Source organism: Aethalodelphis obliquidens, unplaced genomic scaffold (assembly GCF_003676395.1).
Source record: "Aethalodelphis obliquidens isolate GAN/ISIS:26980383/991018 unplaced genomic scaffold, ASM367639v1 scaffold1, whole genome shotgun sequence".
Lineage (NCBI taxonomy): Eukaryota > Metazoa > Chordata > Mammalia > Artiodactyla > Delphinidae > Aethalodelphis > Aethalodelphis obliquidens.
The window spans coordinates 89,416,187-89,433,860 of record NW_020837945.1 but is presented as its reverse complement, the minus strand read 5'-3'; the positions used below and the strand labels follow the sequence as shown (position 1 = coordinate 89,433,860).

The 17,674-nt window shown below is 37.4% G+C and overlaps 1 protein-coding gene across 6 annotated transcripts in view; it reads right to left on the bottom strand.

Moving 5' to 3' along the window:
* Nucleotides 1-11,569: 11,569 nt before the first annotated feature.
* The window catches only part of TBL1XR1 (TBL1X/Y related 1), a 189,520-nt gene continuing 183,415 nt past the window's right edge, over nt 11,570-17,674 (bottom strand). For all 6 annotated transcript variants that reach the window (XM_027111536.1, XM_027111520.1, XM_027111563.1 and 3 more), the window contains 2 exons: nt 17,322-17,423; nt 11,570-16,450 (listed from right to left, as the gene is read on the bottom strand). In XM_027111536.1, coding sequence (XP_026967337.1) covers nt 16,424-16,450; nt 17,322-17,423 — 129 coding nt within the window. In that variant the 3' untranslated portion in view covers nt 11,570-16,423. The remainder of the gene's footprint in view (nt 16,451-17,321; nt 17,424-17,674) is intronic.

Below are 17,674 nucleotides of genomic sequence, written 5' to 3'. Positions count from 1 at the left end.
CCTCCTGCCAATGCAGGGGACACGGGTTTGAGCCCTGCTCCAGGAAGATCCCACATGCTGCGGAGCAACTAAGCCCGTGTGTCACAACTACTGAGCCTACGCTCTAGAGCCCACGAGCCACAACTACTGAGTCCACGTGCTGCAACTACTGAAGTCCGCACGCCTAGAGCCCATGCTCCGCAACAAGAGAAGCCACCACAACGAGAAGCCCGTGCGCCGCAATAAAGAGTAGCCCCTGCTCACCGCAACTAGAGAAAGCCCGCACACCGCAACAAAGACCCAACGCAGCCAAATATAAAAATAAATTAATTAACTTAAAAAAATCTGTCGTATATCAATACAATGCAATTTTAGCACTAAAAAGAAATGAGCTATAAAGCCATGAAAAGATATGGAGGAAACTTAAATACATATTACTAAGTAAAAGACGACTATGTGAAAAGGCTACTACATACCATATGATTCCAACTATATGACATTCTTAGATACACCACCAAATAATAACTGCTTAAAAAGTGATACAGTAGACACCATCAAAATTAAGAATATGTGCTTTTAGAAAGACACTGTTAAAAGAAAAAACAAGTATCTGATAAGAGACTCATATCTAGGATATAAAAAACTATCAAAGCTCAAAAAAAAAAGGAAACAAGCATCCCAATTAAAAAATGGGCCAGCTTTGAACAGACACTGCCATAGAAGATATATGGCTGGCAAATTAGCACGTGAAAAGACAGTCACTAGGGAAATGCAAGTTAAAACCACACTGAGATACCATTGCACAATTATTAGAATGGCTTTTCAAAACAGCTTAATGGTTACAAATGCTGACATGGATGTGGAGCAACAAGAACTCATTCAATTGTGGTGGGAATAAAAAAATGGTACAGCCACTTGGCAAAAACAGTTGACTGTTTCTTCCCACTTCTATGCATTTACCCAAGTGATTTGAAAACTTCTGTTGACACTAAAATCTGTATGTAAGTGTTTATAGCATCTTTAGCCATAATCACCAAAAACTGAAAACAACCAAAATGTCCAATGGGTGAATGAATTAAAAAACTGTGGTACATCCATACAATGGAACATTAGTCAGCAATTGAAAGGAATAAACTATTGATCGATCTAACAAAATGGATGAATCACATATAAATTTAAAAATTTGAAAGAGGGCAGCCTTAAAAGGCTACATGTATTACTGCATTTACATCCCATTCTGAAAAAGGCCAAAACTACAGGTATGGAAAACAGATCAGTGATGGCTTGAAGGCTGAGGGAGGGGAGGGCAGTTGACTACAAAGTAGCTGTCCAGGGAAGTTTCAGGGTACTGGAACTGTTTCTCTGTGGTATTTTGGTGGTTGGTATATAAATGACTATGCATTTAACAAAACCATATTTTATACCGTAAAAAGTGAATTTTACTGCATGCAAATTAAGAAATAGTTCAAGTAGGATGTCAGTATGAAATCCAGGCTGAAAAATAAATTCAATTATATTACAAATGCATAATTTCACTGAAGGGGTGGGAAAAAAAGGAGCTTACCTAACTTTGGATAACACTGCTTTGACTAGACACTGTAAATGTAAAGAATTGTACAAAACAACATTGTATTATGGCTCATAAAATTTTTTTTACACAGGGGCACAGTTTAGTAATTCTGAAACTATATGTAGACTAGGGTTAAATCAATATGCAAATAAATTATAGATAATGAGAGGCAGGTTACAAGAGTGAAGTGACACGTAGACAAGGGGGAAAACTAGAAGGAACCCAAGTGGTACTAGAAGAAAGTCAGATGTCAGTATAAACTCACATTTATTTTAATACATGTAAAGCTAGAGAAATAAATCAAGATATATAAGTATACATGGGTTAACATACATCCATGTATTTGTGTACTAGCTCTGAGGGGGACTTAGAAGCAGCAACAGTAACAATGAAAACACCTACAGCCTAAATACCATTCTCCAGTAAAAGAAAACTGAGCTCTTTGAAGAAATGGCTTTTTCTATGGTGGAGGCAGGGAAAATACTAGATGAATCTGGGCAAACTTGAAGTGTCAAAAATTAATAATGTGCTTATAAAAAAAAAAAAAGTGCTGGGGCCTGTTGAAAGAGCACAGAAGCCAACCTGAAAGACCTCTCAATGGCCAAATAAGGACTGATGTGATCATCAAAATAGATAATGACAGCATTGGATTCTAACCTGAAGAATAAAATAAATATCTGCAAGTCAATACCAGTTGAGCAGTAAAGGATTAACCTTGCCTAAAGAGATTTGGCCTTTGCCTCTAGCTCCTGGGAGGTAATTTATAAGCTCCTCAGCGTCCTGCCTGATAAGAGTCTTTGTTTACCTGGAGGCATTGGGCCATGCCAGATAATCTATGCTAACAATGTGATTTATGGTTAGGGTGGGGGAGGAGGGGCTTGGGCCAGACAGTTATCAGCTCAGCCTTCAAAGGGGCTGGAAACTAAGGCCAATCACATGGGTTGTCAACTTCGTGTTTGTGACCCAGCCCCCAGTAAGATCTGGACCACTGAAATCCAGCAGGACCCTGTGGGACTCCTGGGCACGGAAGCCTTTCTGTTCCCCGTCTCTGGTTTGTAGGTAACAGGCTTCAGCCTCCATGACCTTCCCTGAGTTCTAAAAGGCAGGTTCAAAGGGTTGTTAATCGGGGAAGGGAGGGGATGCGGAGGCAAGGAAGGAGCAGTCAAGCCAGGCTTGGGGCAGGATCCTGGTTCTGCCTCAAGGGATACACGACATCATCTTTGAGCTCTTCTGCAGCACGAAACCCCCCAACAAATGGAAGATAGATGTCAGCATTCTTCGTTGCAGAGAAGCTGATCACCAGGAGACCACCCGAGGCCAGATTAAAGGGGTGCAGGCCCTGCACGCACCCTGATCCTTATCAGCAACCCCGCCCTTGAACCATGGCTATAAAACTCCTCACCAAATCCTCCCGGGTTGGGACACAGTTTTTGAGGGCACAAGCCTGCTGTGTCCCGCTTTGTCCAGCAAAGCAATAAAACTATTCTCTTCTACTTCACCCCAAACTCTTGTCTCCAAGATTCAATTCGGCACCACTGCACAGAGGCCGAGTTTTCGGCATTAACACCAGGGCTTGGACAAGTTTTCCTGGTTGGTGATACTCCATGCATGTTGCCACACATCTTTGCTGGGAGAAGATAACCTGAGAATGGTTGGGGTCAGGACAGGGATGGCTGAGAGGGATTCCCAAGGGGCAAAAGCAAACTTTGAAAGGTCCATTTTTTAAGTGTGATTATGTCACAGGTATATACATAGGTAGAAACACGTAAACCTGTACAATTTAAATATGTACTTTGGGACTTCCCTGGTGGCGCAGTGGATAAGAATCCGCCTGCCAACGCAGGGGACACGGATTCAATCCCTGGTCCGGAAAGGTCCCACATGCCGCGAAGCAGCTAAGCCCATGAGCCACAGCTACTGAAGCCCACGTGCCTAGAGCCCATGTTCCGCAACAAGAGAAGCCACCACAAGGAGAAGCCCACACACAGCCATGAAGAGTAGCCCCTGCTCGCTGCAACTAAAGAAAGCCCGCACACAGCAACGAAGACCCAACGCAGCCAAAAATAAAATTAAACCTTTAAAAATAAACAAATAAATATGTACTTTATGTCAATTAGCGCTTGATAAAGCTGTTTTGAAAAAGGACATGGAAAGACATTTTAATATACTAAATGAAATAAAATCAAGCCACAGAAAAACAAGTACAGCATAATCCCCTTTATGTTAAAACAAACCATTGGTTTATGTTTATAAACACGTAGGAAAGTGTCTAGAATATTATGTAGCTAACAGAGGCTACTATAGGAGAGAATGCCCAGGTGGGTCAGAGGTAGGGGTAAAAGAGTGAGTATGCTACAATAACAAACAACTCCAAAATCTCAGTAACCTGAAATAACAATTAATCTTTCTTACTCATGTTATGCGTCCCATGGAGGTCAGCAGGACGCCCTATTCTTCACTGAAATGGCAGAAAGGCCTATATTTAGCAGTACCTAAGCATCCTGCTTAAAGCTAGATACAATTTACACTTGTGATTTTTCTCCTTATTTACACATATACCTCAACACTTCTTCTTAAAGATTTTCTAAAATGAGCACACATTACTACCATAAGGAAAAAAACAATTACGTAGATCAAAAGGTCTATGTCTGAAAAATGAAGGTGACCAAACACACAGAAGTAGAGTGCTATTTTGACCTTGATTCATGTTTCAAAATTGAAGTCTAACTGAGATAACTGAAATCAAGGCAAAAGAAAGCGAAATGTGAAATGCTACTCCTTTAGAACCTTGGTTCTTAATATTGATGCCATTTCCGATGTTTTTCTATAAATAATAGATCACAAAACGGATGTTTGGCACAGAGTTGCATTTAAAAGTGCATTCTCCAATTTTTGACAATGCCCCCCGCCCCCACCAAAAAAAAATTTAGTGGAGACTAAGGGCAAAACAGAAAAAAACACAGGTGGAGTAACACAAGGGAACTGATTACACAGACACACAGCCATCATCATCGTCACGCAACTAGGTTGCATACAAAAAACAATTACATATTTAAAAATGTACCATCATAACAAAATGCAACTGTAAATAACAGCTTGTTCAATAACTACTTCCACATTCATGTCCATAATAGTAGTGCTTTTGTAAATCTAATTACCACTAATTATTTTCAACAAATGATCCTGTCAAACAAATGTTTTCTCTGGCATGTTTATAACGGTAAAAATAGCAACAATAATAATCATGCCATGTATGTAAAAGCCTAATTTATGCCAGCCACTGTGCTAAACAAGTTACAAGACTGCTAATCCTTAAAACTACCTTGAAAGCAAGATATCTTACATAGATATTTCTCAGACATAAGAAATTGATGCTCAGATATAAAGAAACTTGTTCCAGCTCACATCCATAGGAAAAAGGTAATGCTTTTTTTCACTACAGTATGTGACCTTCTCATGTTCACAATTTATTCTCCATGAGTGCCTTCCATCCCTTATCTCTCGAATTAATCAAACAGCTATTTCCCCCAGGCACTATCCTAGGTTCTGGGAATCCAGAGAGAAATACGATAGATAGGCTTTGCCCTTCGGGAACTCAGTTTAGTAGAGGCAGCCTAGGAAGCCGTTCTATCACCAGAGCTGTGGACAGGGCACTGAGAGTGGCAGGGGCACCTACCCCAGGGCAGAAGTAGAGGCAGAAGGAAGGCAGCAGGCAACGGCCAGTCTTCCGAGAAGCACTTGGCTTGACTGAACCTGATAATTAGGAATTAGGCAAGGGAGAAGGCATTCCAGGTACAGGAATTACATGACTATATAGGGGAGAAGAAACCTTACAGGAGGTGCATCTATTTCAGTATGGCTAGATAAGAATGTGACTGAATCCAAGAGACACAGCTGCCTCAGCCGCCTAACTTCACGTTGCTAAACCGACCCTGCTCCCCTGCCCCGCCCCACACTTAGCCTCTATTCCACAGTCCCCTTCCCAGGCATTGCCGCATATTCTCATTGACAGCTCTGAGCAACCATAATCTTCTAACCCATCTGACAAGCTCTTTCATGGCGGCAGAACTTCCACTATCTCCCAGGAAGCATGAACGCCAGGCATACGTAAGCCAGTTATCACCCTTGCCTTTAACCTGGGTCATGATGGTTCCTTCCAGACACATGGAAACCTTTCCAGTCTCCAGAAACCTGAGGTTTCTCACAAGTGCTACTCACTCTGTCCCAGGCATATCCTGACTACAGGACCCCATGTTCTGGAAGTTCTTGGAGTGCTAACCCTCTGGCAAGGTGTGAACTGTTGAAAGCTCCTTGACCCTGCTAGTCTCAATCACCACCTAAGACATCCTCTTCCCCAGGCCTGTTGAGCACCATGGAGAAAAAGCACACAAGGGCGTGCAGACTGGTGTCACTGGATAGTCATTATTGCTAACTTCAGCTGGGTCTGCCGCAAGGCTCAGCAAAATATCATGAAAAGAAAAAACAGATTCAACATTTTAATAAGGTTTTTGGAAGTGAAGAAAAACGTGACTGTGGGCTTACTGTGTTTACTAGGTTTTGCTGGGTTCCAGAACAGATTCAGAAGGGAGCAATACCTAGGCATATCCTGAGAAGTTACAGAATTTCAAGGACAAGGAATCCTCAGGAATCCAGGGGGAAAAAATTACCTGAGACAAAAGCCACGGTGGTCTCGCACTTCAGCACAGCAGCGGTGATTGCCAGAAGACAGGCGAGTAGCACAGTGTGGTTCTCTAGGCTTCCTGTGCATTAGAAACTTCTGGAAACACAGATTGAGGATCCTCACTCTGCATGCAATCTGATTTAGCAGGTCCTGGGTGAAATACCACTTATTCTCACGTTGGGAGTTCTTGACTTCCACTTTAATGCTGATCAACTGAGATTTAAGAAAATGTGATGCAAGAATCATATACTCTATCAAGTATTCATTTTTGTGTAGGACAGTACAGCAAGAGCCTCAAATGCACAAGGATTCAAGGAAGACAGAACTCACTAGGACTAAACGAAGATGAAATCCAACTAAATCCAACAACTAAAAACTGGGTCCAAATAAACTCAGGAACAAAGAAGCCACGGTCTCAAAGGGAGTACTGAGCTTACCGAGATATAAAACTGAATATAAACAGATGTGTATACAGAAGACAATACAAATCACATACATCTCAACATAAAGGTATAGGAGCTTCCGCTCCTCACATCATCCTAGCACCCTCCATCAGCACCACCACCAGAGGACAATAATGGTTATACTTTTCCTCATGCCTAACTATGAGCTGGGCATGGTGCTCAAAACTACATGCATCATCTCGTTTAATCCTTACAACCCAAGACAGGTGACTGTCATTTTCCAGTTTACAGGTAAGGACATAGGCAGAGAGAGGGTGTTCTTGCCCATGGTCTCCCAGTTGATTGGTCAGAGCCTGAGATGTTGGGATATTATTAAGTTTAGCAGGATTACTGTGTTTATTGAGAACCCTTTAATACAATACCCTAAAATTTTACCACTCCATGTCTTATCAGTAAGCTGTGTTTTAGAGTCCCTTTGAGGACCTCTACCCCTATCATGAACAGCAACTGTTACAGTGTCCCAACATACGCTGCTAGTCTCAAGGACTTCAGGATAGGCATGGGGAGGGGGAAAGTGGTACAAGGTCCTCTAGTTTGACTTCGGACCCTACAGTAATTCTCAAACCTTCATGTGCATGCAATTTACTTGGGTGTGTGTGGTGGGGGGAACCCTGTTACACTGCAGCTTCAGATTCATTAGGTCCTGGGGTGGGGCTTGGGACGACTTCTAACAAGTTTCCAGGTGAGGCCTATGGGCTACAGTTTTGAGTAGCAAAACCCTAAACCACAAACCTCAAAGCAGCCTCCCTCTAGAGCTGCATGGGTTGATACAAGTATAGCCTGTAGCTATTAAAAAAGAGGTACTTTGACTCATATACTGTTTGTGTGTAACTGCCTTTGGAAACCTGGTAGGGGTGAGGTTTGAGACACAGATTGGCACACATTTCCAACATTTATGAGTTCCTGACTGTAACAGCAGTAACAGCAAAAATATGCCTATCACCTTTAACGAGTGAAAATCATAACAGAGCTCTTGAGGTGAGAAGAGATGAAGTGCTTAATTTCTCTGGCTTTCCAGGTAAGGAATCGATGGACACTGTTTTAAGTAATAAATGGAGGTAAATACATACTATTTAAAATTTTAATAGCAGCATTAGAAGACTGACATAAAACAAGTAATTACACGTGCAATGTGGGTCACAGAGAGGGCCGTACTGGGACATACATAGCCGGATGAGCTCACCTAGTCTAAGGGGCCAACAACCCAAACTGTTAGAAACCCCTTGCCATTTAGAAACAGTACCTCAAATTAAGCTGAACGTTTTAAAATTTCCAGTGTTTAGTAGTTTTTAACTTAGAGAAACAGCTTCAACCTAATTCCCTATTACAGCATTCAATTACAATACTTCACAAAGGCAGAGCCTATCTTTTCCTGCTCACCATTGTACTACTACTGTAGTGGGAAAGGCACTTCCTGGGACATACTAGATTTTCAACAAATAAATATGTGCTGAAAAAGTAACAAAAGAAGACCCAAGACTCGAGAAGGTAAAATGTATAATGACAGAACTTAATTTTTAAGTCCTATAATAAAGACATGTCTGCCATTCTAGCACGTGGACTAGGAACTTGGCTCCCAGCATTATTAGTATATGTCACTAAATATTCTGGGAGTTCTGTAACTTTATAACCTATGTATCTTGCTCCGTGGCAGAAATACTCTTCCATGTTTAAACAAAATCTTACTCATATCTTGAACATTTAATGACTAGTAACATAGGCTTAAAACATTAGTGGTTTTCTGCTAACTCCTGTCACATGATTGTCCTTTATTGGTCTAAATTATTTTGTCTCTTGTTCCTGTATGTACATTGAGTAAACATCCAGAGCATTTTCCCCAAGAAATCTCCCTTCCACAGATTCCCAGGTGACTCTTTTCAAAATAACATATTCAGTTAATGCCAGCAAATGGGTGGGTAGCAAGTTGTATAGATTCTTTGAAAATGCCTATTAACCAGGAGTGTACATCAGAATCAACTGTTGAGTTTGCCCTACTGATTCGTTTACTGCATCACTGTTTATAATAGGAAACAGTGAAAAAGTAAATATACATTATAGGGGGCTAATTAAATTACGGTATACAATACAACCATTAAAAATCAAAATAAAGGTAGCATATAGCATGCTTTATACAAGCAGGCATGATTCCCTAAGGGCTTTATATACCTTAACAATTTTAATCCTCATAAGCAATCTATGAGGTAGGTACTATTGCTAGCCCCATTTTACACATGGGAAAGCCAGGACAGTAACTCCTTAGGCCAAACAACTTAAGAGTGGAGCTGGGATTCAACGCAGACAGTCAGGTAGAATTCATGCCCTAAATCTCTATGGTAGACTCCACATCTACAGCAGAGGGGCATATATACACTGATGGCACAAAAGGCCTTGACCGGTTCAGCGAAAAAGCTAGTTTCTCAAATCCGTGAATATTACAACCCTGTTTTGTTCTTTACGCATGTATTAAAAATGTCTGGAAGGACACACAGCAAAGTGGTAACCGTGTAACCACAGAAGAACTGGTTGGATATTTGCAAATGGAAATTTTTCAATTTCTTTATGAGCGGGTACTTATGAATATCATCTATGGCACACAAACATTAAGAAAAGGCACACATACCTAGCGCCATCACATTAGCGAGTAGGTTAAGGTAGGGCCAGGCATATTACTTTAAAAAGGGTTTTAAGGGACTCTAAGTCAACATTGTTTTTAAAAAAGTAAAATTTACTTACCTCTAATTTAGTCTCGATTATAGTAAGACTTCATTTATTTCAACACACTTGTCCAACTTCAAACTTGTTTATTTCAACCATTTCACAGGAGACATTTAAAAACATACCACACAGCTATAGTTTTATGTCATATTAAACTCAACTTGAGTTATCTGATGACTCTGGGCCTTCAGTATGATACTACCCACGCCAGATGTGTAGGTCGCCATTCCTTGTCCTGAGGTATTCTGTTCCTCAGGTACCCGAGTTGGAAAATCAGATAATTCACCTGGTCAAGTAGTGTATATAACTTAAGCCAGTAAAAGCTTATGTGGAGAAGGACCTGACAATATGCAGAGTTTTCAAAATCCCCGAAATTTGAATGTGTGAGATTCTGGAAGCTGATGTTTTCAAATGTCTGATCTCAGACTGAGTTCAGTGTGACTGGATTTTTAATGTAAGAAGAGTTGACTACTTGAGGTATCCATGCAGTGTTTAAATCCCTCCACAGCAGTCCAGGAGCCCTCCGACCTATGATTTTGGTATTTCTGGTAGTGCAGTAACTCTTAAAGCAGCCCATTCTGACACTCGATTGTATAACTTATTAAGATGGCTTGTTTTTTACTAGAATTGTGGTATATTTTTCTGTGCAGATTACACCCCACTGGTCCTAGTTCTTGAAGTGTGAATTGTTTGCACAATTGATCATACAAACCCAACAACCAAGAAACGTTAATAATTGTCTTCTTACTTTACTAAACACTTTGTGTTTAATATATTTTAAATTATAAAGAAATTACAAGGAACTCCTAAAAAAATTTAATACAAAAATATTACAAGTTAGGACAAGTAAGCATTGAGATATATGACATTTGAAGAGAAGAAACATGCAGAAAAAGTAGCATAGGGTTAACATTTCATTGTTGACAGAGCTTTGGTACAGCAGAGAAAAGCACCGTAAAACTACTGTCCATAGTGTCTTTTCCTCCACTGCATTTGCAAGCGTATATACTAGGGAAACAGTAAACTTTAATTTGACCTGCTATGTATTATAATAGGTAAGAAATCTGATCTACTGTAAAGTGTAAGAACTAGGAAATTTCAAATAACCCCTTCTGCACTTGTTTTACCTCAAACTTAGATTATAATCCTTAGCTGTCCAACACTTTCGGAAAAAGTGTAAAATGCAGAACGGTATTAACAATCTATGCCATGCAATAAAAGTTAACCCTTTGAAAATGAAAGGCTGCCAGAAAGTTCTAGTAACTGCAGTAGCTTATCATTTAATAAAACGTGACAAGGCTATATGCCCATAAGTAGTTTATACTTAAGGTAATGGAAGGGAAATGTAGAAGACCTGTAGAATACAAGTTTTTAAAAAAACAAAAAATTAAAAAATATGCTCAATGATTCTTTAAAAAAGTCTCTAGGTAACTCTACAGGAGTTGGGATTAATTAAAACTGGAAGGTGCCTAGTATCTTTCCTCACAGCTTATAAGGTTTGTTAGCAACATAAGCCAGTAGCTAAGGAAAAAAATTATTAAATTATAATAGGTTTCTATGAAGAAAAAAGGGCATTAAGGATGTTGAGCACACCCTGTCCTAAAAATCTTCAACATGTACACATTGTTTTGTGCTCAAATGGACTCTAAGCAAATGAATCTGTCTCTGTTTATGTGAAACAATGTCTTCTAAGTACAACATTGATTTTTTTAAAATAATTCAAAAGTTAATTGTTATTCCTTAGCTGATTAAATGCTCTATTAGTCTTTAATAAAAATAGTAAGTAATCCCTTCATTTAAAAAATCTTATCTCCTACGAGAAGTAATAAAATAGTAAAATTTGTAATTTTATCTATGGGCTTACCTTAAAGTGTCTATCTTGTAAAACAATACATTTATGAAATACAGTGGTTTGGGTTCTGATGGCAGTTGTTACAACTGGTAATACCAGTATGGGAGAATAGACATGCTATATGTTATGAAGGCTAAGTCAGAGCAAAAAAGTTTATTCTACAAAAGAACACTGGAGGAGTAATTGCAATAAAATGTAAACAAGGAATTGTAAACAAGAAATAGCATCCCTCTCCCTTTACTTGACTAGTAAATAGTCTATACAAACTACATAGATATCAAAGGTTTTATATATGTACACAGCCAACATAATATCAAAATATATTTTATTCTGGACCTCTTTCAGATCTGATTCAAATTACAGTTGTCAAAGCAATACAATGCAAAGGGAAACTGCAACAACAACAACAACAAAAAATGTGCCTAGAAAGGAGAAAAGGGTCATTGGGGACAAATCATTGTGATGTGGAACCAAAATACATCATAAGTGTAATTAACATGGTCCAGGACAGCATAGAACATCTATATCAGTCTTCCTTACACAATAATCATGAAAACTGAACAATAAAGTTCTTTAACATGTACAAAAAACTGTCATGGGCTGGTTTACACTTGTACAACAGTTTTAAAGTTAACTGGATAACTAAAGAAATGATGCAGACATTTTAATCCAGTGCTATAAGTAGGCTCACAGAATTAGACCCAAAGGATTTGTAAAAATCAAAATTAGAACATTATAGCTACAATGTCAAAGTCAGGAAAGAAGAAAATTACTTCTGTATTTAGGGATTACAGAGCTACAGAATGCAGTCTGTCTGTTTTTGTTTTTAATGAGATGGAAAAGTACATTAGACTAGATACAACATGCAGAATGTTTTCTTCAACTTATCCAGAAACTCCAAAGAAAACATCATGAAACAGCTTACTAGAAAAAAAAATATGCCCTAGTTATTCACCCTGCTTCAACACTGTCAACGTAAAGGCGGAAATAAAGAATGCTATTAATACTTCAGAACTACTGATATAAGACATCAAATTTCTAAATCAGTGTATTAAAAAAGTGAACACTTTCTCTTTTTTTTTTTTTGCTCTCTCTTCTACATTTACTTAGAATCACGTTTTTAAAAAAAAAAACTGATATTGAACGTGACACGTCAGAGCTATTACAGGAAGGAGTAATTCATAACTTCCCTAACTCCCCTTCCGTCCCTGCTGATTCAGAAGAAAACAAACAAACAAACAAACAAAAAACCAACCAGGGTCTCTTGTAGATTTGCTGCTATTCCCCAAAATGTTGGCATTTGCTGCCATGCCACAATGTTGGTCCACTGAAATAGGATTTCTGTGGAAACTGTCAACAGTAATTCACCAAATGCAAGTACCGTCCTTAGCATGTGAGAATAAATGCGGGTTCTATAGAAATGTACAATGTGCTTAAGAAAATGAAAACTGTTTGAAAAGAGTAAATAGCACTGCATTTGAGATTTATTTTTTCTACTTATCTAGTAAAACTTAACATTTTTGCTGACATAAAAATGGTCACTTGTGAGTCCTTTAAACAGCAAAAATGCATACTCCTCTTCAGGCCTCTGCTCAATAATAGTTTACATTACTCTTAACAAAATCATTCTACATAAACAGATAGCTCCTTAAAAATAGTACTCTCTCATTAAATCTAATTTGACAGAAATAAGTTTAAGGAAAAAAGGAGTGCTTTATAAGTTAAGTGAAAAAGTACAAATCTTTGGCCTTTCTCTTGACATTTTTATATGTCAAAAAGCAAAAAACCTTCATGTAATTCAATCTAATGATTACTTTTTGCACCATAATTTGTTTTTTACACCACAAAAGGAGGCACTTTCAGTATCTGTAAAAGGTGTTTAATCCTAAAACATACTTACCTAGAGAATAACTAATTAAAACAGAATTCAATACACTCTAAGACCTATTAGGAAATTAAAAGTTAACCACTTCTAAAAGTCACTTGAAAGTCAATGATGGTACCTGATCAATGACAGGAAATTGGGAATGGAACAAATATTAAGAACTTAGGGGATTTCCTACATGGAGAAGAAAAAAGATATTCCTTTACGATGTTTAAGAGTGACAGCTGCTCTTTCCTTATTCTATTTTAATCAATGAGTATTCTATTCATTCAAGTTTTCCTTTCTATTTTTCCTTATAAGTTTCTTACAGTAGCCTATACAACAATGATATATAATGAATACCACAGAAAATCTACCGGAATCAGTAGATCTTCAGATAAGTTCTTAGAGAGAAAAAAAAAAGGAAGGAAAAATAAGCAAGAACCTCAAAAATAGAACTTTACAGGCTGTGAAACTTGGTCTCTTATAATCATGTTACTGCTCAAATTAGAGGCAATCTTATTTATGTCTACTGGAGCAGCATCGTGGCACATCAGCAGGCAATGATGATGGTGAGAACAGCAGCAAAAAGAAATAACTGTATGCTCACAAAGAACCCAAGCCTACAAAATGGATACCTTTCTGATAGTTTATACTTAAAAGACCCAAGACTTCAGGATAATAAAGCTCTGTATTTATAATCTTTTATATGTCCTATTGTGGCTATTATGCTTAAGTAAAATAGCTAAAGATAAAAAAAACAACAACCAAAAAACCCCCCAAAAAACAGAGAAGATGACAACACCATAAACATGTAGCTGTCTATTTTGGCAGCTATACTGCAGAACTTCATGACTATCTTTTAATCAGCTGGGGAAAAAAAGTCAATAACTGTATGCAAATGAATAAACTGTCCATATCAAAATACAAAAAGTACTATCAATAATCACCTCTGACTTTCAGATTTAAATTCAGTGCAATTGACAAATGCATCGCTAAAGGAAAATGCAGCTTAAACATACTCAAAACATTTGTGTCTATTCCTGGGAGCACATTTAAAAATTATTGCACAGATTTTTAAAATTTTATTTACTTTTTTAAAACAACAACAGAGGTCAACCACAGATGTGGACCTCCAGCAATAAAAGCAGGATTTCAAGTGCCAGATACTCAGCGTATTAGGTTTCCTACGTAAGTCACAGGGTGATAGTTCTAAATATCTATAATGTGATCGAAAACCCTAAAAACAGCTGGCACAAAACCATCATGAATGACTGCCTCTCTGGATGTAAATTTTAAAAAATATTATTACAGTATCATAGTCCCCACTAACAACAACTGGGGTACACATAAAACAATGTATTGTGAAATTAAGTGTATTTATTCTCTTTACCAATAGCAAATGCTATCCTACCTTAGTAAAACCAAGACTTGCTTCAATCAATGCTGTTTTGTAAAAATAGCAAAACAACAAATGCTGAAAATCAAAGCTGCATTACTTGGGTTAAATCAGTTTCTACTTAAACTTAAAACATAGGTTAAAATTTTAGCAGTAAAAGCTTCAAAATAATTAGTGACAGTGTTATAAATTTGCCAAGCTTTAATAAATGATATTCCTTAATTAAAATCTTTGAGACATAAATTTGACAACTATTCTCTTCAAAATCGACACTTCTGGATTATTACATTAATCATGACAAACCCTGTTAATCACACATATAAACATAGCCCCATGCTATCATTTGTAGATTCTGTATATTTTAGCTTTTAGTTGCATGAGCACAGGAGGTTTTTGATCTGATACCTATACCTTTAAGAAAATACGTGATATTATAAACAGAGTAAAAGACATGATATAGTAGTGATTACTGAAAAAACAAAACATAGCAGCTTAAATCTATCTATTATTTGAAAAAATGTAGTCACAAGTACCACAAATGCGGAATTAGAGCAGCAGGGAGGTTAGTGCAATTATACCTTTTTAAAAAATTTTGTATCACTGCTACGTGAAAACACCTTGAAGCAAGTCTTTTGTTTTAAAGATTGTTTTTAAACTAAGGTAGCAAACATTTTGCCATGTAATGGCAGTGTTATATGTTGTTATCTTGCTTTGTAAAAAGAAAAATAACATGAGAGATTTTTAATACTGGAGTTTGGTTACATTACATATTTAAGCTTCTACACAGAATGATGGACACTTTGAGAAGCTAATCCTTATCCAGAAACATTTTAATCTCTTAAAAAACAAAGCAAAAGAAACAAATAAACAAACAACAAAAAAACCTCAAACCTACTTTGCTCCTTTTCACAATAGTGCACATTTTAACCATAATTTAGTTATGGCTACAAGACATCAGAAGATTTTTTTTATGCATCTTCTCTATGGTATTAAAAAATTTTTTGTGCCCTTCTAGTCTTTAATTGGCAGAAATATGTCCCAAAAAAGAAACTATTGCATTTAAGCCACATCACCAAAAAACAAAACAAAAAAACCAAAGAGAAAAAAAAAACAAACCTCACAACAAAAACACAAAGCAAAAGCAAAAACAAAAAACAGAGCATAATACCCTTTTACTGATGTGTCTTACAGATTGACATGACCAAAGTCATATAGTTCCATTTAATTTCCAATTCCCCCTTCTACAACATGCACCAATCGAATATATGCTCTGGGAGCCATAAATGTACCAAACATCTATCTCTTCAAAAGAATGCATTAAAATATTTTTAAGAATTTTTTGTTTAAAAGGTGAAAAAAATATAAACAAGAAACTGATTCACTCCCTTACTTCATGCATCCATAAACTAAACCAAAAACAAAGTTTAAAAGCAAGAACAAACTACTGCTGCAAGTTTTTGTAAGTCCATTTTCTCTGTACATACAAACTGCTAAACTACTGAAGGGAAAAAAGAATATAATCCATGGTGTCTGCTGATTCAAAGGGGAGAAACAAGGCTGTCATTAGTATCCAAAAACTCGTACATGTATGGGCTGCTTTTATAACGCTTATTTTTTTCTCTCTTCTGTTTTTCATATCCAAAACTTCTAAATGCTATTTTAGGGGCACAGCAGATTAGATTCCAGCACTTGGTGAACAGAATTCACAAGCTGTGACAAAATTCTGTCATCTTCAGGGTGCAATTTTGTTTATATACACTGTATGTATATATTTCTCTTAGATTTGGCTGTAGTGGACTGGCCATGGTTCAAGTGGGACTATAGCAGTACTTGGGTCGGGGACAGTCATTTTGGCTATATACACATTCATAGTCGGTCCATGGCTTCCAACTAGTAGCGCTATTTCCGAAGGTCTAATACACAAACCTGTAAGAAATTAAAATAATCAACCAGTGTGTAAAGAATTTCATTGTACATTTTTTATACAGTTTGGAATCTATTTCTTAGTTCCAAGTTTACGAAACTGGTAAAACAAAAGTAATCATAGCAATGGGCACCAACAGAAATCAGATAAATTGGCTGAAAGCAGATGGAGTTAACAACCATGGGTTAATACTACAGAGGAAGAACCATGGCTAACATGCTGAAGATTTACTCTCTGTTAATTAAAAAGTAGAAAAATATACTCAAAATAGACCATTTTCTATCTCTTGGATCTTAATGAAAGATACTACAGATTACATTAAGCTATTGCTTCAGTAAACAGCTAATAGCTATCCCCTTTCCATCTTCCCTTGGCTTTCAGAACTTTAGAAGCCATAACTAGTATTTCTGTGAATACATGGCCAACCTCATCCTGAAAGTCTCTTGGTATCACACATTCCTCAATGCAGACCCAACTGCCTCTAGTTCCCCTTCCCCGGGCCACCAACACTCTTCTGCAAGGAAGAGAAGGCAAAAATAGGCATTAAAAATTCAAGTCTCTCTCACAGTGCTACACTTAATTTCAGTGATGAAGTTTTACACTAAAAATAACTGTCCATTTCTTAATTATGAAGGCACTCTTCTGGCAAAGATACCCTAAATTCTGTTTACATTATCTGAATGAAATGAACATAAAAAGTATAGAGCCTTCAGTAAAAAAGGTCAATACCCATATCATAAAATTTATTTTTTAAAAAGAACACTTTTGTAGTCACTACCACAACAAGCCACATTTATTCACTATGCTTTCTCTCTTTCTTACACACACACACACACACACACACCCTTTGGAAACACTTCATTATATACTTACTGAACCATCTGATGCACTGGCTCCAACCTTGTCTCCTGCTGCATTCCAACAAACTTCAAAAATTCCACCTGTTCCCCTATAGCTGTGAACTAGAGCACCTGTCTAAAATAATGAGAAGTGGAATCTTAAAAATAATATATTATTATATATGTTCAAATACTGAGGTAAAAATATTATATGGCTTTATTTCTAGCAATCCAATGTAGGATTTAGCTTCAACTTCAAAATAAACAAGTTCTGAAATACCAGAAACGCAAAATGATGATCCTTTTACAAACAGACAGCACTAGCCTGCTCTCAACAGATCACACACACACACACACACACACACACACACACACACACACACACAC